Source organism: Canis lupus, chromosome 21 (genome assembly GCF_011100685.1).
Source record: "Canis lupus familiaris isolate Mischka breed German Shepherd chromosome 21, alternate assembly UU_Cfam_GSD_1.0, whole genome shotgun sequence".
NCBI lineage: Eukaryota > Metazoa > Chordata > Mammalia > Carnivora > Canidae > Canis > Canis lupus.
The window spans coordinates 38,262,180-38,286,293 of NC_049242.1; the positions used below are offsets into that span (position 1 = coordinate 38,262,180).

At 44.3% G+C, this 24,114-nt stretch overlaps 2 protein-coding genes and 1 long non-coding RNA gene across 4 annotated transcripts in view; 2 read left to right on the forward strand and 1 right to left on the reverse strand.

Moving 5' to 3' along the window:
- LOC111091565 overlaps positions 1–24,114 on the reverse strand; it is a 145,727-nt gene that overhangs the window by 51,474 nt on the left and 70,139 nt on the right. For both annotated transcript variants that reach the window (XR_005375778.1, XR_005375777.1), the window contains one exon: positions 7,921–7,973. This is a non-coding gene — a long non-coding RNA (uncharacterized LOC111091565). The remainder of the gene's footprint in view (positions 1–7,920; positions 7,974–24,114) is intronic.
- CALCB (calcitonin-related polypeptide beta) lies at positions 510–22,648 on the forward strand. Its single transcript, NM_001002948.2, is given in 5 exon segments — positions 510–604; positions 1,442–1,536; positions 1,850–1,987; positions 2,351–2,535; positions 22,496–22,648. Coding segments are annotated over 3 exon segments (384 nt in total). The 5' UTR covers positions 510–604; positions 1,442–1,450; the 3' UTR covers positions 2,511–2,535; positions 22,496–22,648.
- On the forward strand, positions 18,847–22,646 carry CRSP-3 (calcitonin receptor-stimulating peptide 3). The gene is made up of 5 exons (NM_001134976.2): positions 18,847–18,967; positions 19,218–19,310; positions 19,571–19,708; positions 21,736–21,920; positions 22,496–22,646. The coding sequence occupies exons 2-4, from the start codon at positions 19,225–19,227 to the stop codon at positions 21,893–21,895; spliced, it is 384 nt and encodes a 127-aa protein (NP_001128448.1). The 5' UTR covers positions 18,847–18,967; positions 19,218–19,224; the 3' UTR covers positions 21,896–21,920; positions 22,496–22,646.

Consider the following 24,114-nt stretch of genomic DNA (forward strand, 5'->3'; position numbering starts at 1 on the left):
CTCTGCTTTTGCCCAGAATCATTGCTGCTGCTGCTGCTGCTACAGGTTGTTAACCCCCAAGCTTCACTGAGGGGGGATCAGGTTCAGGCTTGGGGAGCCAGGATTCCCTGCCTCCGGAATCTTGCCCTAGAAGACTGCACTGCTGGGGATGGAGGGGGCGCACGTTCAAAACCCAGAAGAAATGAACCGGTGAAATTTACCATGACATCAAACTGCCCTCAACTTCCTGTTCATATTAAGGCTATTTTTCCTTGGTTCCCCCAAACTCCCATCCCTCTCCCTCCCTCCACTCCTATCAATGACCTCAATGCAAATACAAGTGGGATGGTCCTGCTGAGTGTTCTAGGTTATAGACGCAAATGGGTGACACAAACCATCAGGTACTGCGATCTGTCTCCTCATTGGTTGCTCAGAGCTCCTGGACCCCCCGCCCAGACCCAGAGCGGCGGGAATAAGAGCAGCTGCTGGTGCTGAGGAGGCAGCAGAGCCACTGCTCAGCTCAAGGGTCCCTGCCACATCCACGGTGCCATCGCCTGACATCGGACGCCAACACTGCCACAGCTGCCGCCGCCTGTGCTCCGAGCCACCGGCTGCCTGCAGACAGGTAATCCCGAGATTCCCGCTTAGTTGTGTGATTCTCTCTCCTTCTTCTCTCCCTCTTCTGCATTCATCTTTCTTGTAGCTGCTCTCCCTGCGTGTCTTGGAGTTTCTCTGCACTTCTGTCTGGGTCTCCTCACGAAATCTGTTACTCTGCGATTCATCGCAGGCTCCTGCCCCAGGTAACACTGGACAGTCTCAGTTTCAGGACTCCCTACTGCACTCTTTCCGTGCTGAGACAGGCTTCATCCTTGCTGTCTCTTGCTGCACTTGCGCTCAGGACACTGTAGTTCCGTGGATTCTGCGCACACAGTGGGATGCAAGGGTGCTCACGGATCCTGTCTTGTGCCTATCGTCCCTGGAAAATCAGTTTGGAACTTGGGCCAGCATCTGTGGGTGGCAAATAGGCTCAAAGAGATCAGTGTAGGAAGCCTGGAACAGTAAGCCCCCTTAGTAAGTTCGCAAAAGTCCTCCATAGGTTGGACAGTTCTGGGTTGTGATATGAGAGCAACTTTGGTGACAGGATGCCAGAGACTGTCTTCGTTGGAGACATGGCAAGGAGGTGAATCTGAGAGTGTTCAGGGTGGTGGGGAGGTGGCTGTGGACTGAGTCTTCTTCACCCACTTGTACTTCACCCACTTGTACTGCTAGGATAGCTTTGTTGTTACTCCTTTGTCTTTGCTAAACAGGTTCACTGGATCTTTCAGGAGGAAACAATTGTGAGGGGAATGACATGACCAGCCTGAAGTCACCACTCTAGGGACTTATAGGCAGAAGTAGGATTAGAGTCCAGGTCCCTGGGCTTCAAATTGGTGCAAAAGGTGACATCATTATTTCTTTACAGAGAAGCGTCATGGGCTTCTGGAAGTTCTCCCCTTTCCTGGTTCTCGGCATCCTGGCGCTGTACCAGGTGGGCTTCCTCCAGGCAGCACCATTCAGGTAAGACAGCTCGGCCAGGAGTGGACTCACCTCCCACTGCTCCTGGGATCAGACAATTCCTTTCTCAGAATTGTGGTGTGCTGAATGTTTACCAACTAGCGAGGGGCAAAGGGGGAGTGTATATTTTTCTGATATAAAGATGTGTAGCACTTAACTGAAAAATAGAAATTATATACAATATTCTTTATTATAAATTTCATACAACTCATTGAGTCTCAATGCTTCCTGTTATTTTACCAGGAAGCCTGGTTTATTATTCTGGGGAGAGACAGAGAGAGACTCAGTTTGTATTGGGTTTTCTTTCCCTCCCCAGGTCTGCTTTGGAAAATCCTCCAGACTCTGGTGCGCGCAATGAGGAGGAATTGCGCCTCCTCCTGGCTGCAGTGATGAAGGACTATATGCAGATGAAGACTCATGAGCTGGAGCAGGAGCAGGAGACTGAGGGCTCCAGGTGAGGCTCACCACCCTGTTCAGCTCAGGGCATCCCCTCCCTCCTGTCATGCCCAGGAAGGCATATCCCAAGAGAAAGGAGAGAACACAGCAGGACCTGGGGCCAGCACGCTGCCCCTGTTCACCTCAGCCTGGGGTCCAGCTTAGTCTCCACTGAAACTACAGGTCACACAGAGAGACTATGGTTAGAGCACATGTAAAAAGATCCCTTTCTGTAAGCAGTTGGGGAAGGTATGAAGTCCCCCACTCTGAAATTGGACTGGCAGCGCTGAGGGTGCTTCCAGCATTGGAGGAGTTAGGACTGGTAAGTGTGAACCCCTCCCTGACAGGTCGTCTCTTCTTTCTCCATCTTACTAATAATTAGGGTTGCTGTCCAGAAGAGATCCTGCAACTCTGCCACCTGTGTGGCCCATTGGCTGGGAGGCTTGCTGAGCAGAGCCGGAAGTGTGGCAAACACCAACTTGCTGCCCACCAGCATGGGCTTCAAGGTCTACAATCGACGCCGCAGGGAACTTAAGGCTTAAGCAGTGACATGACCCCAGGAAGAAGGTGATTGCCCTTGTACTGTGGGAGGATGGAAAGCCAAAAATTGCAGGGGTGCAGCCCACACTTTAACCCTCTGTGAACCCAAATAGTAGAAAAAATCCACAGGGGAATGTGCCCACTCCAGTGTCTGGAGACCCTACTTCTCTGCCATCTTGCCCCTGCCCCTTTACTCCAGTGTCTGGAGAGAGAACAGGCAGTCCCAGGAGCTGAAACTCCTAGAATCTGGGTTCATTTCCCTCCAAGTTACCAGTATTTCCCTGTGACAGTGAGATCATCTGCCAGCAAAGACAGATCTGTAGATTTCAATGACTGTCCCCTGCAGTTACAAGTGATCATTCTATCCTTTGAAAGGTAATGACATCCTCTGGGTGTAAACACTATACTGTCAGGTACCCCTGATTCAGAGCATACTATTGGGATCAAGAACTGAGTTTGTCTTCTATTAGTTGTATGCCCCCTGCCCAGATGCTGTATTCGAGTGAGTTCCCCTATCTGTGAATCAGGGGTAACAATAGTACCAATTGCTGGTATTGTTATGAACAGTCAACGAGATAATAGATGTCCATATTTTCACAATTAATAAGTTACTAAATTCTGGCTGTGATTTTTTTTTTTTTGCAGGTCACCATGAAGCGAACTCTACTTCTCTTAACTTATAATGAAAACAACTTATAGAATGCAGAGCATGGAAGACACATACATATGCATGCTTACTATTAAAACATTGTGTCTTGTTTGAAATAAAGTAAAACTAAATAAAGAGAATAAAATCATTGCAATTGCCTGGTGTGAAATCTTTTTGTACTCGATTGTTTGATAAATACAACAGCCTGTCTCATTGGCTTATCTGGTAGATGGGCTACCAGATGGGCCCTGTCAGCCAACCTACAGATGTTGGCAATCCTGGTAAATCTTGGGGGCGGGGGGAGATGTGGAAAGCTGCCTGGTGGGTGTCTGGGGGGCCCATGATCCATGCCGTGCCTGCACGAAACTGTTTGAAGAAATGTTGTCACTGGTGAACTTCATCAAGATAAGAAAGGGTTTTCGATCCACTTAAAAGGCGTCTCTCCTGCTATTTGTGGTGTTTTTCCCAGGAAAGCCTAAAGACCTGTGAAGGCTTTGTTGACCAGGGTGATCCACGAAGCAAATGAAACATGCTTGGGGTGGGATGGGTCCTCAGTGTCCTGTCCTTTTGGCTTTTAGGAAAACACCCTTAATGGAATTAGAACTCTATACACCTGAAAGGCAATTCCCCTTTACCTTCAGAGTTCCCTGGTCCCCAGCACCAGAGGTTATCTGTGTAATTCCCCTTGACTCAGGTTTGCCCTTATCCATCTCTCCCTTTCCTGCCCATAAGCACCCCTCCTCCACCCCATAGCCCACAAAGCCCTTTACAAACAATGGCTCAGAGTCTGAGATGCAGTCTCAGACCAGCAGGCCTGGAAAGGTCATCAGGTGTCACCCAGTCCAACTTTTCTTATTCTCTGGGGTGCTGAGAAGAAAAGCATGGTGCTCAAAACGCTGCGATATGTGTAACAGAGACATTCCCACACCCAACGAGTACTCATCGAGTGGCTGCTATTTGGTGGACACTATTCTAGGCACCAGGACTACAGCAATGACAGAAGGGACCAAACCTCCTGCATTCGAACTGGGGGAGATTAGGGGGACATGTGCTGTGACATCGGAGATGTACTGGATGTACTGGAAGGAGTCTGGGATGTCCGAGTTTAATGCCTGATCTGATGTAGGAATTTCCCAGACTCAGCATCCCTGGCATCTGCTGGGACTGTCAGTAACATGCTGCTGACTGCCTCCCAGGGTGACTGTGTGGCCAGGTTCACTGGTGGATGGTCAGTTAGGTAAGGTAGTTTACTTGGAAAAGTCACCCCCTTCTACCCATCGATTCTAGTTATTTCCTCAGGAGCCCATAGGATTATGACCCTCGTCCCCATTCAGTCTATACTCCACACTGTCACCCACTGTTGCTATAAATCACCCAATTGTCTCCTTTATGCAGAAAGTACTCCATTGACTGCCCATTCCATGGAGTAGACACCTAGGGCACTGCAGTGACTTCTAAGGTCCACACCGGTCTTCCCTCCCCTCCTCTCACCACCAGTGCCATGACCTGCCTGACCTCATCCTCTACTTCCCTCTCACATACTGGCCTTCTTACTATTCTTCATCCTCCACCTTTTGGCATCAACCCTCTCAAGTGTTTGCACCTGCCCACCACAAGTGTTGCAAAATGCTCCCCTCCTATTTAGGCCCTAAAATATTTTGTGAATCCACAATTAAGTAGAGATGGCAGTAATAAATATTCATAGTGCTTTTAGAATAGTGGTATATTAAATTCACCAATTAAGAGCCAAGATTATCAGGTTGCATTTTTTTTTAAAAGAATCTGACAATGTTCATTCCACAAGAGAAACATTTAGAACTAAAGGACTCAGAATAGATTAAAATATATGGGTAGTAAAAGATACGTGACAAATATAAACAAAAATAAGTAGAATAAATTCGTAACATATGATCAAAATAGAATTCAAGGCAAGAAACCTTATTAGAAATGGAAATGTGTCATTTGATGGGAAAAGGTACTAAATGGCAAGATGATACGTTGGTAACAGACATACATGTACCAACCGCATGGCCTCAAATTATGTGAAGCAAAAAAGGATAGAACTGCTGGTGAAATATATGTATCAAGAATTTTTGTTATGAAACGAATGTACCCCACTTAGTAAGCCATTAGCTTTCGGAATTACCTCCAAATGCATGGTTCAATGTTGGCTCTGTAAATACTCCATGACAATACGATAGGTTTGAGAAAAATAGTTTTTATAACCACAAAGATGTGATAGAGTGTATCAATAATAAGATTATATCTACTTTTTAAAAACCATTTATTAAATAAACCAACATGTCTCACATTGATTTTTAACACTATCCTTATATGCTAATGTCTTTCTGGCCTGTCTTTTCTCCTCCATTGAGAATTGTCTAAGAACTTGTAATACGGTTTCCTTCATAGTAGGGCAAAGGAGTCTGGTGTCTTAAATGACTACACTGCTTCTTGATAGACACTATTTGGTCAGAAAATATATAGTAAGGTGTATTTCCAAATTTAGTGTGCTCTGAGTTATTAAGGATTGTGTACTACCATTGTTAAGTTTAATATTAGGGCTATGCTAATGTCATGTAATGAGTTAGCAAACTTGAATTTTTAATATGTTTCACGTCAATGTAGAAAGCATGGAAACTGTCTGAGGTTAAAGCTTTACATAATTCAAATGTTGACTTTAATACACAGTTCCTTTAGGTTTTGGTTTTCTCACAGAGTACTTAAGGTTTTTAAATTTCTGCTATGCTTATTCTACTCTATATTTATATTATTTATTTTATTCTATCTATTCTTGATTAATGTATATTTCCATGAAATCTGTTATTTTGAATATTTTGCATGGTTAGCAAATTCTATTTTTATTACAATTTAAAATCTTCATATTTGACATTTTATCTTTCTTTTCATTCTGGATGTGGTATATCTGTATTTTCCCTTTCCCTTTCCCTCATTGACTTTACCAGAAATTTCTCAGTGAAGGTTCTGAATACTTCTTTAAAAAGTAGTTTTCATCAGGTGGTTTTTATATTTTATTTATTTATTTTTGTTTATAAGCTCTTATTTATTTCTTCATGGGAGACAGAGAGAGAGGAAGAGACACAGGCAGAGGGAAAAGTAGGCTCCTTGTGGGGACTCGAAAGGAACTCGATCCCAGGACCCTGTGATCACAACCTGAGCCAAATGTTTATGCTCAACCACTGAGCCACCCAGGCGCCTCTCTTCAGGTGGTTTTTAATCCAGGGTTTGTTTAACAGCCTTGCTATTTGGTTATTGTTAAAGAAGTCTAGCAGAGGCATGGGGCTCAAAGTCCATGTCCCAACTTTAGGGTTGATTTAATAGCATCCTAAGTCCCTAGCAAGGCCTAGAGTAGTATAATGGCAAAGCTCTCCATTTCTCACCTCTACTGGAGTTGCACCCAATCGGCACCAATTTGCTCCATACCTCCCCATTTTCTGTAGCACATGTGAACAGGATTATTGCAGGACACCTAATACACTGGAAGTTGCTGAGGGATGAAGATCTTTTACTTGAGATCTCATGATTTCTAGACAACCCTATGCAGGGAGTGAATGTGGACAGCCATACAGGTCATGTTCAGGAGGGCTCCCTTTCCAACAGAAGGAGCACGGAGAACAGCACCTGATATAAAGAGGAGTTGTCTTGTCTCCCCACTCCCTGCCCCACATCCTTATCAGGGACTCTGTAACTTGTCCTCTATTCAGCCACTTTCTGGCTCTAGCCCACAGCAGCTTCTTTCTCCAAGCATCTAAGACTTACAGGCCTTGCCAGTCAGACTAGTCTTCTAGTATTGTGGTAGCCAGAAAAATGTTCCACCCATCCTTCATACATTGTGATTTATTCTAATCCCTGGATACTGAGGATATCTTACTATACATAGCAGAAGGGACTCTGAAGATGTGATTAAATTGAGAACTTGAGAAGGATATCCTGGATTATCCCAATAAACCCAGTAAAATCACAAGAGTCCTTCCAAGTGGAAGAGGGAAGGAGAAAAGGGGGTAAGAATGATGCAGTGCGAGAAGTACACAACTAGCCATTGCTGGTTTGGAAACACAGGAGAATGGAGTTACGAACCAACAGTACCTGACAAGGCAAATGGAGGAGGCCAAGGAGTGAGTACCTTGTCACAGATAATTACTTTAAAGACAGCATAAAGTTGGCAGCACATTTGTAGGCTGTTAGAATTAGAAGGGAACTTCAAAATCTCTCAATCCAATAGATAAGTATGACCAATGTGGAAATCAGATGCCATATGATTTTCTCAAATTCACACCATTTGAGCTGGGGGTAGGAATCAGAATCCCGGCTCCTGATACCCAGCATTCTTTCTACAACCTGACTCTCACCGCAACCACCAATGAACCCACTGTTCAAACAAAACACTCTCTGGAATCAACCATAATTCCGGACAAGGTTAACCAACAAATAATGAGAACTATAGGAAGTTAGTGGATTTTTCTTTGAACTTTGAAGAATTTACAATTTTTATTTTATGAATGTTATTATGGATCTGATTTTGGTTTTATTTTCCACCAATCTACTTACCTTAAGTGGCAGCACTAACATTTATTTTCCTTCAGCAAACTTGCCCAAATCCCAAATGTTGGGTCAAGAATTATAAAGGATTACCATCTGATCATTGAGCCTCTCACTACAAGTCACAGTAGCCCTGAAGCAGGCAGACACGTCGATGTCCTGCTCTGATCCAATAGCTGTGTCCAGAGGACCAGAGCTCTTACCTGATATTGCAAGAGATAAGCCTTGTCCTGGCATCTCAGAGCTTCAATGGCATCTGGAAAATAGAATTATCAAGCTCAATTCTCTTACTACTTCCTCTCCTATAAAACAAAGCTAATAACACCCACCTTATTAAACTGTGAGAATAAGCGAGAGAACACATACAGAGTGCCTGACACTATGGAACTCAAGTTTCTTGCTTTGGTTTATTTCAGTATAATTTTGTTATAAGTTTTCATCCATGCAACATCGTTAAGATAATTTTATATCTAGGTTATTAATTAAACATTGACATCTCCCTTTTCTACTGTTTACAGCGTCCACCTGCTTAATGGGCTCAGCAACCCCTACACCCCCAAGGTACACTTCCTGCCTCTCTTTGGCAGTTACTTCTGCTCTCCCTTCCACAGTAGGGACTCTGCTGCCCTCTGAAAATGTTTTAGGGAAGTGATTCAGAGACAAAGGATTCTCTGCCCCTGTTCTTCAGTAATCTTACTGATGGAAAGCTTTGGTTTTGCCTCTTCTTTACACAGTCCAAACAACTTTTTGAAAGCATTTTATGTTTTCAGAGTAGTTTCAGATTCACAGTAAAACTGAGAGAAAGATCCACAGATTTTCCACATACCCCTGCCCCCTCATATGCATAGCTTCCCCATTATCCACACCCCTCACCAGAGTGGTACATTGTTGATATAATTCATGAACCTACACTGCACATCATAATGCCCTAAGTCCACAGCTTGCTTTAGCGTTGTGAAAATTAATAAGGGGAAACCTCAGCAGAGTTGGGAGGCCAGAGTCCATTGTCAAATTGTCAAATTGTCAATTGACTCAAAGTCAATTATAGGAAGGACTGTCAATCACACACTCCAACAAAGAATCTTCAATAGGAAAGAATCATAAATTACAGATCACAACAGAAAAAAGATGTACATTTCATCTCCTACAAGAGATCAGCTACCACTACCACTCAGCCAATCAGAAACCATCATTACCATGAACGCTTGCTTTTCTCCAATGGACTTTCCTACAAAACAAGCCCTCTAAACGTCCTCTTTCTTCTCCATAAAATAATTTTCCTCTCCTTTTTTCATTGGATTTGCCTATGATTTTGCCATAGTTTGCATGTCCTGAGTTGCAATCCTCTGCTATTCTCAAAGAAACTCATTTTTTTCTGAGAAAATAACTGAGAGTTTTAAGATTAATGGGGTTCACTCTTAGTTTTGTATCCTCTGTGGCCTTGGACAAAGGTATCATAACATATATCCAACATTACAGTACCATACAGGGTCCTTTCACTGCTCGAAAAATCCTCGGATGTTTTCACTATCTCCATGGCCTGTTTCCAGAATGTCATATAGAACCATAGAGTATGTAGCCTTTTCAGATTGGCCACTTGCACTTAGTAATATGCATTTAAGTTCCCCCCATCTCTCTCTCTCTTTTTATTTTTTTTTTTGATTTTTTTTTTTTTTCTCTCTCTCTTTTTAAAAGATTTTATTTATTTTTTATTTGAGAGAGGGAGAGAGCATGAGCAGGGAGGAGGGGCATAGGGAGAGGGAGAAGCAGACTCCCTGCTGCATCCGTAGCCCAATGTAGGGCTCCATCTCAGGACCCTGAGGCCATGACCTGAGCAGAAGGCAGACACTTAACCGAGTGAGCTACCCAGGCACCTCCCCCCGCCCCCATCTCTTTTCATGGCTTCACAGCTCATTTCTTTTTACCACTGAATAATATTCTATCATCTGGATGTACCACCATTTATTTATCCATTCACCTTCTGAAGGACATCTTGATTGCTTCCAAATGTTGGCAATTAGGAATAGAGAGGGAGAGGAAGCATCTCCAGACCTACCCTAAGGGCTCAGATTATGTGAGCCTATGCTTCTGCACTGTAAACTTCACATGTTTTCAGTTTTTTGGTTTTGGTTCTTAGATCCAGCTAAAGTTGGATATTTCCCTTCTACCATGTAGAAGGCTTGAGCTGACTGGAGTTGGGTGTTTCTCTTCCTCTGGTCATTTAGGCTCTGATAATACCCAAGCACTTTCAGCTCTAGTTAATTAGTTTCTGCTGAGGACAGATGTGATTAAGAAAAACAGTGCTCTGCTGTATTTAAAATGGTTCCTTGCTCCTCCCCTACAGAAGTATAAGGGGATCGATCTTCTTTGATACTTCTGTGAGAACCTGGTGGAGTCTTAGATGTAAATCTCACAAAATTGTGGAACACACTTCCACCCAACCAGGGCCAGGTCCTCCTGGAATTTTTAGCTCTTACAATTGTCCAGCCACTTGTCACAATTCTGGTTATCCTAGTCCATCTCTACTTCCAGGCACTGGTTCTTGCTGAGTTTCCCTCTGTGATTCTCCTCTGGTAAGCCATTACACCTCGTATTTGCCCCTGTGTCTCTCCAATCTTGGGGAGCAGGATTTTGACCTTTTTTCCTCTCCTACTCTCCCTCCTTCCTCTTCTAGAATAACTGATAAATTTTCAGTCCGTTCACTTTTCAGCTTGTTACGCCTTCCAAAACCCTACCTGTGGAAACCGGTACAGCCAATTTTCAAATACAAAAATCCAGCTACTTTTACAGCTTTGAATCTCCCGCAGGCTGACTAGAATGGATTTATTGTGATGGTGATGTTGGTGCCTCTACAGTTGTCATGGTTGTGGGTGTGGTTCTCATTGAGTCTATACTGTACACGAATTCTATAGTAGCAATAAAGTTAACCACTTTTTAAATTTTTAAGATCTACATTGTTAGCAACATTCAAATATACAGAATTGTTTTACTATAGTCACCACGATATATACTACACTCCATGACTTATTTATTTTATAACTGTTAGTTTGTACTTTACCCCCTTTTATGAACCCTCTTTACCCATTTTGCCCACCCCTCTCCCCAGCCCCCATCCCATACTTAGCAATCACCAATCTTTCCTTGTATCTATGAGTTTAAGATATTTTTAAAATCATTTTTTCCCTTATTCCACATAGAAATATCATATAGTATATATCTTTCCATGTTTGACTATCTCAGCTAGTATAATGTCCTCCGAGTCCACCCATGTTCTCACAATGGCAAGTTTTCCTTCTTTTTCTTATGACTCAATAATATTCTAGTGTATGTATATCACATTTTATTTATCCATTTATCTGAACACAAAGTGTTTCCGTACTGTGGCTATAGTAAATAATGGTGTAATGAACATGTAGGGGCACATGTTTTAAGTTGCGTTTTTCTTTTCTTTAGATAAATACCCAGAATGTGGAATTGCAGATGATATGGTAGTTCCATTCATAATTTTTAGAGGAACATCCATACTGTTTTCCATCATGGTTGCCCTAACATACATTCCTATAGTAATGCATAAAGTTTCTATTTTCTCCACAGTATCATCAACAATTGTTATTTCTTGATTTTTCATTTTTTCCCCCTTGGTTTTGGTAATAGCCATTCTAGCAGGAGTGATAGCTCTGCCCGTTCTTTAATCAGAATGGTGTTTTGACTTGTTTCTTTAGGGTTGCTGTGGAGTTGTGTGAGTTCTTTATAATAAAGAGTTATAAAGTATAAAGAACTTATACAACTAATTACTAAAAAAGTCCAATTCCTCTGCATGTGGCTGTCCAATTTTCCCAACACCATTTGTTGAAGAGATTGTCTTTTTTTCCATTGGACATTCTTTCCTGTTTTGTAGATTAGTTGACCACAGAGTTGAGGGTCCATTTCTGGGTTCTTTATTCTGTTCCACTGATCCATGTGACTCTTTTTGTGCCACTACCATACTGTGTTGATGATTACAGTTTTGTAATATAGCTTGAAATCAGGCATTGTGATGTCCCCAGCACTGGTTTTCTTTTTCAACATTCCTTTGGCTACTCAGGGTCTTTTCTGGTTCCATACAAATTTTAGGATTATTTGTTCCAACTCTGTGAAGTGAGTTGAGGGTATTTTGATCGGGATTGCATTGGATGTATAGATTGCTCTAGGTAGCATAAACATTTTAGCAATGTTTGTTCTTCTAATCCATGAGCATGGAACATTGTTATTTTACTTTGTGTCTTCCTTGATTTCTTTCATGAATGTTATAGTTTTCAGAGTACAGATCCTTTACCTCTTTGGTCTATTCTTAGGTATCTTATGGTTTTGGGTGCAATTGTAGATGGGATCAACTCCTTCATTTCTCTTTCTTCTTTTTCATTGTTAATGTATGTAATTGCAACTGATTTCTGTGCATTGATTTTATATCCTGCCACCCTGCTAAATTCCTATATGACTTCTTGGAATTCCTATATGACTTCTAGGAATTTGGGAATGGAGTCTTTTTGGTTCTTCCACACAGAGTGTCATGTCATTTGGGAAGAGTGAAAATTTGACTTCTTCTTTGCTAATACAATTGGCCTTTTATTTCTTTTTGTTGGCAGGTTGCTTGGGCTAGGACTTCTACTACTGCATTGAACAACACTGGTGAGTGGACATCCCTGTCGTGTTCCTGACCTTAAGGGAAAGCTCTCAATTTTTCCCTGTTGAGGATGATATTCATTATGGTCTTGCCATAAATGGCTTTTTTTTTTGATATTGTGGTATGTTACTTCTATCCCCACACTGTGAAGAGTTTTAATCAAAAAGGATGCTATGCTTTGTCAAATGATTTTTCTGAATCTATTGAGAGGATAATATGGTTCTTGTCTTTATTGTATTATTTTTAAAGGTTTTATTTATTTATTTTCATGTGAGACACACACACAGAGAGACAGAGGCAGAGATAAGCAGAGGGAGCAGCAGGTTCCCTGTGGGGAGCCTGATACGGGACTCCCTCTCAGGATCCCGGAGTCAGGACGTGAGCCAAAGGCAGACACTCAGCCACTGAGTCACCTAGGTGCCCCTTGTCTTTCTTTTATTAATGGTTATGGGTGTGGTTCTTGTTGAGTATTTTATTAATTGGTGTCTTGCTTTTATTAATTGGTGTATCACATTGATTGTTATGTAGATGTGAACCTTCCATGCATCCCAGGAATAAATCCCACTTGTTCTCGGTGAATATACCTTTTAATGTACTGTTGGATCCCACTGGCTTGTATATGGGTGAGAATTTTGACATCCGTGTTCATCAGGGATATTGGTTTGTACTTCTCCTTTTTGATGGGGTCTTTGGCTTTGGGATTAAGGTAATGCTGTCCTCATAGAGAGAGTTTGGAAGTTTTCCATGTATTTCATTTTTTTGAAACAGCTTCTGTAGGACAGGTATTATTTCTTCTTTAAATGTTGTTAGAATTCCCCTCAGAATCCACCCAGCCCTGGACTCTTGTTTCTTGGGAAGTTTTTGATGACTGCCTCAATGTCTTTGCTGGTTATGGGTCTGTTCAGCTTATCTCTTTCTCCTGTTTCTGTTTTGGTAATTGATACATATCTTGATTGCATTCATTTCTTCCAGATTTCCTAATTTGTTGGCATTTCATTGCTCATAATATGTTCTTATAATTGTTTCCCGGTTGTGAGCTTCTTGTGGGATAGACCCTTTAATTATGATATAGTATCTTTTCTCAGTGCTTATAGCAGTCTCTGGTTTAAAAATCTAATTTGTTGAATATGAGGATTGCTACCCGAGCTTTCTTTTTTTTTTTTTTTTTTCCGAGCTTTCTTTTGATGTCCACGGCATGCTCTATGGTTTCCCACCTCCTCACCTTCAATGTGGAGGTGGTTTTGTGTCTAAAACAAGTCTCCTGCAGACAGTCTCTCAATGAGTCTTTCTTTTTGTCCAAACTGATACCCTCTTCTTTTGATTGGGGCAGGTAGCCCATTTACCTTCAGAGTAACTATAGAGAGATATGAATTTAGTGCCATTGTATTACCTATAAAGTCTTGGTTTCAAAAGAGGAACCATGTCTGTTCCTTTCTGGTCTATGTTACTTTGGGGCTGTCTCTTCACTTAAAGGATCCCCTTCAATATTTCTTGCAGGGCTGTTTTAGAGGTCACAAATTCTTTGAGTTCCTGTCTGTCCTGGAAGCTTTTTATCTCTCCTTCTATCATGAATGACATCCTAGCTGGATAAAATATTCTTGGCTGCATGTTTTCTCATTTAGCATCCTGAATATATAATGCCAGTCCTTTCTGGCCTGTAGTCATCAGGACAGTATGGTACTGGCACAGAAACAGTCACATAAATCAATGGAACGGAATAGTGAACGCAGAAATGGACTCTCAACGCTATGGTCAACTGATCTTCAACAAAGCAGGAAGATATATCCAATGGAAAAAGGACAACCTCTTCAACAAATGGTTTTGGGAAAATTGGACAGCCACATGAAGAAGAATGATACTGGACCATATCCTCACACCATACTTACAAATAGACTCAAAATGGATGAAGGACCAAATGTGAGGTGGGAATCCATCAAAATCCTAGAGGAGAACACAGGCAGCAACCTCTGTGACCTCAGCCACTTCAACTTCTTACTAGACATGTCTCTAAAGGCAAGGGAAACAGGCAAAAATGAACTATTGGGAGTTCATGAGTTCATCAAGACAAAAGGCTTTTGCACAGCAAAGGAAACAGCCGACAGAAGCAAAAGACAACTGACAGAATGGGAGAAGATATTTGCAAATGTCTTATCAGACAAAAGGCTAGTATCCAAAATCTTTAAAGAACTCATCAAACTCAACAGCCAAAGAGCAAATAATCCAATCAAGAAATGGACAGAAGATATGAGCAGACGTTTCTCCAAAGAAGATATACAAGTGATCAACCAGACACATGGAAACAATATCCACATCACTTAGCATGAGGGAAATATGAATCAAATCCACAATGAGTTACCATGTCACACCATTCAGAGAGGCTAAAACTAACAAGCCAGGAAACGACAAATGTTGGTGAGGATATGGAGAGATGGGGGCCCTTTTGCACTGTTTTTTGGGAATAAAGCTGGTGCAGCCACTCTGGAAAACAGTGTGGACATTCCTTGAAAAGTTAACAATAGAGCTCCTCTACGACCTAGAATTGCACTACTGGGTATTTACCCCAAAGATACAGATACAGTGAAATGACGAGACACCTGCACCCCAATGTTCATAGCAGCAATGTCCACAATAGCCAAACTATGGAAAGAGCCTAAATATCCTTGGACGGATGAATGGATAAAGAAGATGTAGGGTCTGTATATAATGGAAAATATTCAGACATCAAAAAGGAAATCTTTCCATTTGCAGTGATGTGGAGGGAATTATGTAGAGGACATTATGCTAAGGGAAGTAACTCAATCGGAGAAAGACAATTATCATATGGACTCTACTCCTATGTGGAATTTAAGCAACAAAACAGAGGATCATAGGGGAAGAGAGGAAAAAATAAAACAGTACAAAACCAGAGACGGAGATGAAACCTGAGACTCTTAACCACAGGAACCTGAGGGTTGCTGGAGGGTGGGGTTTGGTTGAAGGAGTAACTGGGTGATGGACTTTATGGAGGGCAATGATGTAATGAGCAGTGAGTATTATATGAGAGTGATGAATCACTGACAATAATTCTGAATCTAATATACATTATATGTTAATTCTGAATTTAAATAAAAATTAATTTAAAAAATAGAATAAATATTCTCCAACTATTTAAAAGAAAAACTGAGGGGATGTAATGTAAAAGAATGGAAATACATGTTACGAGGGAGAGTTTACCAGCTTGCCATAAAATTGTGTTTCCAAACAAGATTGTTTTCAACTTACCCTGATTTCCTGGTATAATATCATGAATAAGGTCATAAAATTAAGGGCCAAATAGACAAATTACTATTTATTTATCTTTAGAGAGAGAAAGAGAGCGGGGGTGGGGAGGAGCAAAGGGAGGAGAGAATCTTAAGCAGGCTCCATGCTTGGCGCAGAGTGCAATGGGGATTGGTCTCAGGACCCTAACATCTTGACCTGAGGCAATGTCAAGAGTCCCATGATTAAGCAACAGAGCCACCCAGGCACCCCCATTTTATTTTATTTTAAACATTTTACTACTTTTAAAATTCTAGTATAATAACATACAGTTTACATATCATGTATTAGTTTAAGGGTACATGTGGTGAATCGATAATTCATTACTCATCATGATAAGAACCTATTTACCATCCCCCCACCCACCTCCCCTCTGGCAACCACCACTTTGTCCTCTATGTTTTAGAGTACATTTTTACTTTGTGCATTTTTTCTTCGTTTTCTTTGATTAGCAAATTACAAAATCCGTGAAATTGTATAGTATTTATCCTTCTCTGACTTCTTTCATTTAGCATTATGCCCACTATATCCATCCACGTTGTTGTAAATGGCAAGATTTCATTCTTTTTTATGGCTGACTCTAGTCCACTGTATATATACTGCATCTTCTATCTCCATTAATCTTCCAGTGGACACTTGGGTTGCCTCCATATTTGGCTATTGTAATTAATGCTGCAATAAATATAGGGGTGCATTTATCTTTTTAATGAATATCTCATATCCCTTTAGTAAATACCGAGTAGTAGAATTACTGGGTCACGTGGCAGTTATATTTCCAATATTTTAAGGAACCTCTATACTGTCTTCCACAGGGGCTGTAGCAATTTGCATTCCTACCAACAGTACATGAGTTTTCCTTTTTCACCACAATCTGATTAACATTTGCTGTGTTTTGTGTTTTTGACTTTAGCCATTGCAACAGGTGTGAAATGATATCTCAATGTGGTTTTGACTGTATTTCTTTGGGGAGTAACTATGTTGGGCATATTTTGGCGTTTCTGTGGCCACGTGTATGTCTTCTTTGGAGAAATGTCTTTTCATATCTCCTGCCCATTTTTGAATGGGATTCTGTACTTTTTGGTGTTGAATCGTACAATTTCTTTATATATTTTGGATACAAACCCTCTACTGGATATATCATTTGCAAATATTTCCTCCATTCAGTAGGTTATCTTTTAGTTTTGCAGATTGTTTCCCTTACTGTGCATAAGATTTTTCTTTTGATAAAGGTCTAATAGTCAATTTTGCCTTTGTTTCCCATACCTCCTGCCCAGAGTTCTCCAGACCCAGAGTTTTTATTCCCTCCCAAGAGTTAAAAAGGAAGAATGCAGAATAAAGACATCTGAGAGGCAGCGTGTTCCTAAGCAGAGTCCACATGCCTAGAAGCGATGTGGCACAGGGTAGGTATGTCCTAGAGCCGAAGCTTTTGGGGACCGCGGTTGGAGTCACTCAAGGCACATTCGGGGCTTCTTTTCCTTTTTCTTTTTTTAAGATTTTATTTATTTATTCATGAGAGAGACACACAGAGAGAGGTAGAGACATAGGCAGAGGGAGAAGCAGGCTCCATGCAGGGAGCCCGATGCAGGGCTCAATGCGGGGGTCAATGGGGGGCTCTATGCAGGGCTAGATCCCGGGATTTCAGGATCACGCCGTGGGCGGAAGGGAAGCGCTCAACCGCTGAGCAACCCAGGCATCCCACGGGGCTACTTCCTGCCAGCCTGGGGTCTCTGCTTACCACCTACAGCCCCGTGATGCAGTCCAACCAACCGGGTTCTCAGCTCGCCCTGTGGGCGGGGAGATTGGCAGCCGGGGGCTCTGAACACCGCAGCTATGGCCACGCTTCGTTCGTGCTGGGATACTGTGTATAGACTGAGGGTTGTGCACTGCGTGCTCAGACTCCGAGATCCTGGCAACAGTGAGAAGCTTCTTTCTAGCACTCTACACGTTGAGGGCAGCAAGTGGGGACCGCAGACTTTCTAGGCAAAATTGGGAGTGAAAGGATCAGGGGTCGGGTCCTAAATTCCTCTATTTGGGGTGTCCTGGAGAGAGGGTCCAATGCTGCATAATTGCCGTTTAGGGAAGATACTTAAAATTGAGAGCTAGTGTAAGTATGATGAGAGCAGATCATCATCATGCTCTTGTCTGTGGATGCAACCCCATGAAAAGCTCAGATAATTTTCAAGGTTTGTCTGTCTCAGAGTGATCCACACAGATATTTAAAATGTGCTAAGATGTAGCACAAAGTAGGTGTGTCCTGTGAAATGCAAAAACTCCACTGGGGACTGAAGAGAGGGGTGCGCGGTTGGACGGATCCCGTTCGCCGGACCCGGGCGGTATTTCGGCTCTGCCTGGGAGAACCACCTAACTGCGCTCCCGGCCAGCGCGGCACAGCTCCGCGAGGCGGCCTCCCGCCCACCGTGCCTGCCGGAGCTCACTTGCCGCCGCGGCCACGGTTGCCGCCTGGGGCGTCCGTGTAGAGGCTGCGCTCGTGGGCTGCGCTCAGACCCAGAGATCCTGGGAACAGCAGCGAGCTTTTTCTCGGGACTCTAAGTCCTGTGGGCAGCACGTCAGGACTCTTGATCTTTTGCCTGAAATTAGCACAGCGTATTCAGTTCTGACAACGTTCTTGCGGTCACTTCCATCTCTTGCTTCCCATTAACTCTGCCCCTCTGTGAGTGATTCCAGCTGCCGGAATCAGACACCCTGCTTTTGCCCAGAATTATTGCTGCTGCTGCTGCTGCTACAGGTTGTTAACCCCCAAGCTTCACTGAGGGGGGATCAGGGTCAGACTTGGGGAGCCAGGATTCCCTGCCTCCGGAATCTTGCCCTAGAAGACTGAACTGCTGGGGATGGAGGGGGGCGCACTTCAAAACCCAGCAGAAATGAACCATGACATCAAACTGCCCTCAACTTCCTGTTCATATTAAGGCTGTTTTTCCTTGGTTCCCCCCACCCCCTATCCCTCTCCCTCCCTCCACCCCCATCAATGACCTTAATGCAAATACAAGTGGGATGGTCCTGCTGAGTGTTCTAGGTTATAGACGCAAATGGGTGACACAAACCATCAGGTACTGCGATCTGTCTCCTCATTGGTTGCTCAGAGCTCCTGGACCCCCGCCCAGACCCAGAGCGGCGGGAATAAGAGCAGCTGCTGGTGCTGGGAGGCAGCAGAGCCACTGCTCAGCTCAAGGGTCCCTGCCACATCCACGGTGCCATCGCCTGACATCGGACGCCAACACTGCCACAGCTGCCGCCGCCTGTGCTCCGAGCCACCGGCTGCCTAAAGACAGGTAATCCCGAGATTCCCGCTTAGTTGTGTGATTCTCTCTCCTTCTTCTCTCCCTCTTCTGCTTTTGTTTTTCTTGTGGCTGCTCTCCCTGCGTGTCTTAAAGTGTCTGTGCACTACTGTCTGGGTCTCCTCATCACAAAATCTCTGTTACTCTGCAGTTCATCCCAGGATCCTGCCCCAGGTAACACTGGACAATCTCATGGCCTATGGACGTTTGAACTGTAGGTTATGGCATCACTGTTCTCTTTCAGAGGCGTCATGGGATTCTGGAAGTTGTCCCCGTTTCTGGCCATTGGTCTCCTGGTCATGTATCAAGCAGGCATCCTACAGGCTGCACCATTCAGGTAAGAGAATTCTGCTGGGAATGCACTCCCATCTTACTCTTAACACCAAACAGTCTGTCTCTCTTGTGGTAAAAATTTAGCCCCCAGCTCTCAGGGGAAAATGGACATGGGACTCAGGCCCTTTCCACTAGGATTTGGGGTGACCACATCCTCAGAGGACTCACAAAAAGCAGGAAGCCTGGCTACTTATCCAGGAGAAGTGGCAGACAGAGACTCAGAACCTCCATTGTGGTTGTGCTTTGCTTGCTTTGTCTCTGTAGGTCTGCCTTGGAGAACCCACTGGAATCTGCTACGCTCACTGAGGACGAAATATGCATCCTACTGACTGCAGTGGTGAAGGACTATGTGCAGATGAAGGCTCGTGAGCTGCAGCAGGAGCAGGAGACTGAGGGCTCCAGGTGAGGCTCACCACCCTGTTCAGCTCAGGGCATCCCCTCCCTCCTGTCATGCCCAGGAAGGCATATCCCAAGAAAAAAGAGAGAACACAGCAGGACAGGAGGCCAGCACGCTGCCCCTGTTCACCTCAGCCTGGGGTCCAGCTGATCTCAGTCTCCACTGAAACTACAGGTCACACAGAGAGACTATGGTTAGAGCACACGTAAAAAGATGCCTTTCTGAAAGCAGTTGGGGAAGGTATGAAGTCCCCCACTCTGGAAATTGGGCTGGCAGTACTGGAGGTGCTTCCAGCATTGGAGGAGTTAGGACTGGTAAGTGTGAAGCCAGCAGATGGATCCCATATAGCTCAGGAAACTGTAGAAATTTGGTTTCTTGTAAACCTGCACATGGCCTCCTCTCCTACTTCATTACACATTTGCAAGGTGAAGCCAAAGGCCGTGCAGAGGGTGGGGTCAAGTAGAGCAGTGTCCAAAGTAGGTCTGGGGTCCTTAGATGTGTAGGATTTGTGGAGATGCACATGTTGTCCTAGGGCCAGACCCTTCCCCAACATTACCTCCCAGGGTCCCCTGAGCTTGGAGCATGCTCCAGCCCCTGACTTGGCCCTGGCACTGCTGGGTCACAGGTGTGTGATGGACATGCAGCTACTGCAAGGATCTCACTACACTGCATGAAGAACTGATGCATTGCAGCATGTGGAAAGTCAGAAAAGGCCACCTTTCCCCCACTACAGTCCTTCCCCAACTGCCCTGGCTCGGCAAACTCTAGGTTCTCCTAATGGAGGATATATGAGCTGCTTCCTGCCTGCCCCTACAGCTACCACTCAAAGTGGCCCTCCCTGGTCCAGCCTTCTGTGCAATAGCCACAGGGGGCAGACCTGGTGCTTGGTACCACTGGCATTTCTTTTCCCTGCAGCCCGGACTCCTTTGAGCTAAGCGGTGCAGTAATCTGAGTACCTGTGTGCTGGGCACATACACACAGGACCTCAACAAGTTTCACACGTTCCCTCAGACTGCAATTGGGGTCGGAGCACCTGGCAAGAAAAGGGTCCTGGCCAGGAGCTTGGAGAGAGACCACTGCCCTCACATTGGCATGATCCAGGATGCCTACTAATCCCCTCCCTCTGCTTTCTAATTTCTTTCTTCCTATATTATGATACGTGTGGTCCTCTCTGGTTGCTGGTATCAGTGGCTTTCTTTGTGGCAGTGGATGTCTGGACCCTCAGATGGGAGGAAAGCAAGATGTTCAGGCCAAAAGAGAATCACCCAGTAAGGGATGAGAAGTGGGGCTGGAGGTGGGGGACCCCTGTGACTCCCCCTGAGGAATCGCAGCCCTCTCTCAGTACTGCTTGTGAATGTGTTGGTCATTGGGGAATAAAAGAATATTTTTAAGAAGACATGAGTGGTGGTGGTTATTGCTATGGCCACACCACAGGATTCAGGGTTTCAGGGACCTGTGCTTAGGAGTAGCCTTAGCCCAGTGGTAGCTGGATCTGGGGCACAGTGCGCAGTCCCTGTGGCCAACCTCAAGTGGGGAAACAGGAGCAGTAAGGAGCAGGTAAGCACCTCTGGGACTCAAGGCTCTAAAGTCTCTTTGCCTGCCAGGTGAGTCTCGGGAATTTTTGTATTTCTAAGAAGGGATATTGGGTGCCTTTGAGTGGGGTGTCACTTCTAGACAATCCTTGTGTTGGGGTCAGTGTGGGGCCATAATTCTCTCTGTGTCATAAGCCTTGCTTGAATTTTAGTTTATTTATACAGGAATGATAGGCTGTTACAGCTCTGAGTTCTGTGCCCACTCACCCAGAGCCACTTTGGGGGGTGCTGACACCTCTGGGAATGTGTATGGGAGTGATCATGGCCTTTCCCCCAGCAGCCTATGTATTTCTGCAGTGATAGTTCTGTTTAGGGAAAATGTGAGGTTAACTGGTGCCTCTCAGAGCAATAATTTTACCATGACTATCCCAGGGGGTAGATAGGATCTCTCTTTGACAGCCTCTCACTGATGGGCCCCTTTCTTCCATCCTACAAATCAGCCTCACTGCCCAGAAGAGCTCCTGCAAGGATGGCCCCTGTGTGACCAACCGTCTGGAAGGCTGGCTGGCCAGAGCTGAGCGCATGGTGAAAAACACCTTCATGCCCACCGATGTGGACCCTGAAGCCTTCGGGCACCAGCACAAGGAGCTTGCAGCCTGAGCAGTGACATGACCCCAGGAAGAAGGTGATTGCCCTTGTACTGTCAGATGGGAGGATGGAAAGCTGGGAATTGCAGGGGTGCAGTCCACACTGTAACCCTCTGTGGGCCAACCGAGTAGAAAAATCTACAAGGAATATGCCCACTCCTGTGTCTGGGGAGAGAATAGGCAGTCCCAGGAGCTGAAACTCCTAGAATCTGGGTTCATTCCCCTCCAAGTTACCAGTATTTCCCTGTGACAGTGAGATCATCTTCCAGCAAAGACAGATCTGTAGATTTCAATGACTGTCCCCTGCAGTTACAAGTGATCATTCTATCCTTTGAAAGGTAATGACATCCTCTGGGTGTAAACACTATACTGTCAGGTACCCCTGATTCAGAGCATACTCTTGGGATCAAGAACTGAGTTTGCCTTCTATTAGCTGTATGCCCCCTGCCCAGATGCTGTATTCGAGTGAGTTCCCCTATCTGTGAATCAAGGGCAACAATAGTACCAATTGCTGGTATTGTTATGAACAGTCAACGAGATAACAGATGTCCATATTTTCACAATTAATAAGTTACTAAATTCTGGCTGTGATTTTTTTTTTTTTTTTTTGCAGGTCACCATGAAGCGAACTCTACTTCTCTTAACTTCTAATGAAAACAACTTATAGAATGCAGAGCATGGAAGACACATACATATGCATGCTTACTATTAAAACATTGTGTCTTGTTTGAAATAAAGTAAAACTAAATAAAGAGAATAAAATCATTGCAATTGCCTGGTGTGAAATCTTTTTGTACTCGATTGTTTGATAAATACAACAGCCTGTCTCATTGGCTCATCTGGTAGCAAAGATGGCCCTGTCAGCCAACCTACAGATGTTGGCAATCCTGGGGAGGGGGATGTGGAAAGCTGCCCGGTGTGTGTCTGGGGGGGCCCATGATCCATGCCGTGCCTGCACGAAACTGTTTGAAGAAATGTTGTCACTGGTGAACTTCATCAAGATAAGAAAGGGTTTTCGATCTACTTAAAAGGAGTCCCTCCTGCTATTTGTGATGTTTTTCCTAGGAAAGCCTAAAGACCTGTGAAGGCTTTGTTGACCAGGGTGATCCATGAAGCAAATGCAACATGCTTGGGGTAGGATGGGTCCTCAGTGTCCTGTCCTTTTGGCTTTTAGGATAACACCCTTAATGGAATTAGAACTCTATACATCTGAAAGGCAATTCCCCTTTACCTTCAGAGTTCCCTGGTCCCCAGCAGAGTTCCCTGGTCCCCAGGTTATCTGTGTAATTCCCCTTGACTCAGGTTTGCCCTTATCCATCTCTCCCTTTCCTGCCCATAAGCACCCCTCCTCCACCCCATAGCCCACAGAGCCCTTTACAAACAATGGCTCAGAGTCTGAGATGCAGTCACAGACCAGCAGGCCTGGAAAGGTCATCAGGTGTCACCCAGTCCAACTTTTCTTATTCTCTGGGGTGCTGAGAAGAAAAGCATGGTGCTCAAAACGCTGCGATATGTGTAACAGAGACATTCCCACACCCAACGAGTACTCATCGAGTGGCTGCTATTTGGAGGACACTATTCTAGACACCAGGACTACAGCAATGAACAGAAGGGACCAAACCTCCTGCATTCGAACTGGGGGAGATTAGGGGGACATGTGCTGTGACATCGGAGATGTACTGGATGTACTGGAAGGAGTCTGGGATGTCCGAGTTTAATGCCTGATCTGATGTAGGAATTTCTCAGACTCAGCATCCCTGGCATCTGCTGGGACTGTCAGTAACATGCTGCTGACTGCCTCCCAGGGTGACTGTGTGGCCAGGTTCACTGGTGGATGGTCAGTTAGGTGAGGTAGTTTACTTGGATAAGTCACCCCCTTCTACCCATCGATTCTAGTTATTTCCTCAGGAGCCCATAGAATTATGACCCTCGTCCCCATTCAGTCTATACTCCACACTGTCACCCACTGTTGCTGTAAATCACCCAATTGTCTCCTTTATGCAGAAAGTACTCCATTGACTGCCCATTCCATGGAGTAGACACCTAGGGCACTGCAGTGACTTCTGAGGTCCACACCGGTCTTCCCTCCCCTCCTCTCACCACCACTGCCATGACCTGCCTGGTCTCATCTTCTACTTCCCTCTCATACTTCCCTGGCCTTCTTACTATTCTTCATCCCCCACCCTTTGGCACCAACCCCCTCATGTTTTTGCTCTCGCTGTGCCTGTTGCA

Excerpts from the sequence above, each read along its gene's own strand:
- CRSP-3 (NM_001134976.2), top strand. The coding sequence starts at position 19,225 with ATGGGATTCTGGAAGTTGTCCCCGTTTCTGGCCATTGGTCTCCTGGTC. Across the intron at positions 19,311-19,570 it reads CTACAGGCTGCACCATTCAG|GTCTGCCTTGGAGAACCCAC; the intron begins GTAAGAGAATTC and ends TTGTCTCTGTAG. Across the intron at positions 19,709-21,735 it reads CAGGAGACTGAGGGCTCCAG|CCTCACTGCCCAGAAGAGCT; the intron begins GTGAGGCTCACC and ends CCTACAAATCAG.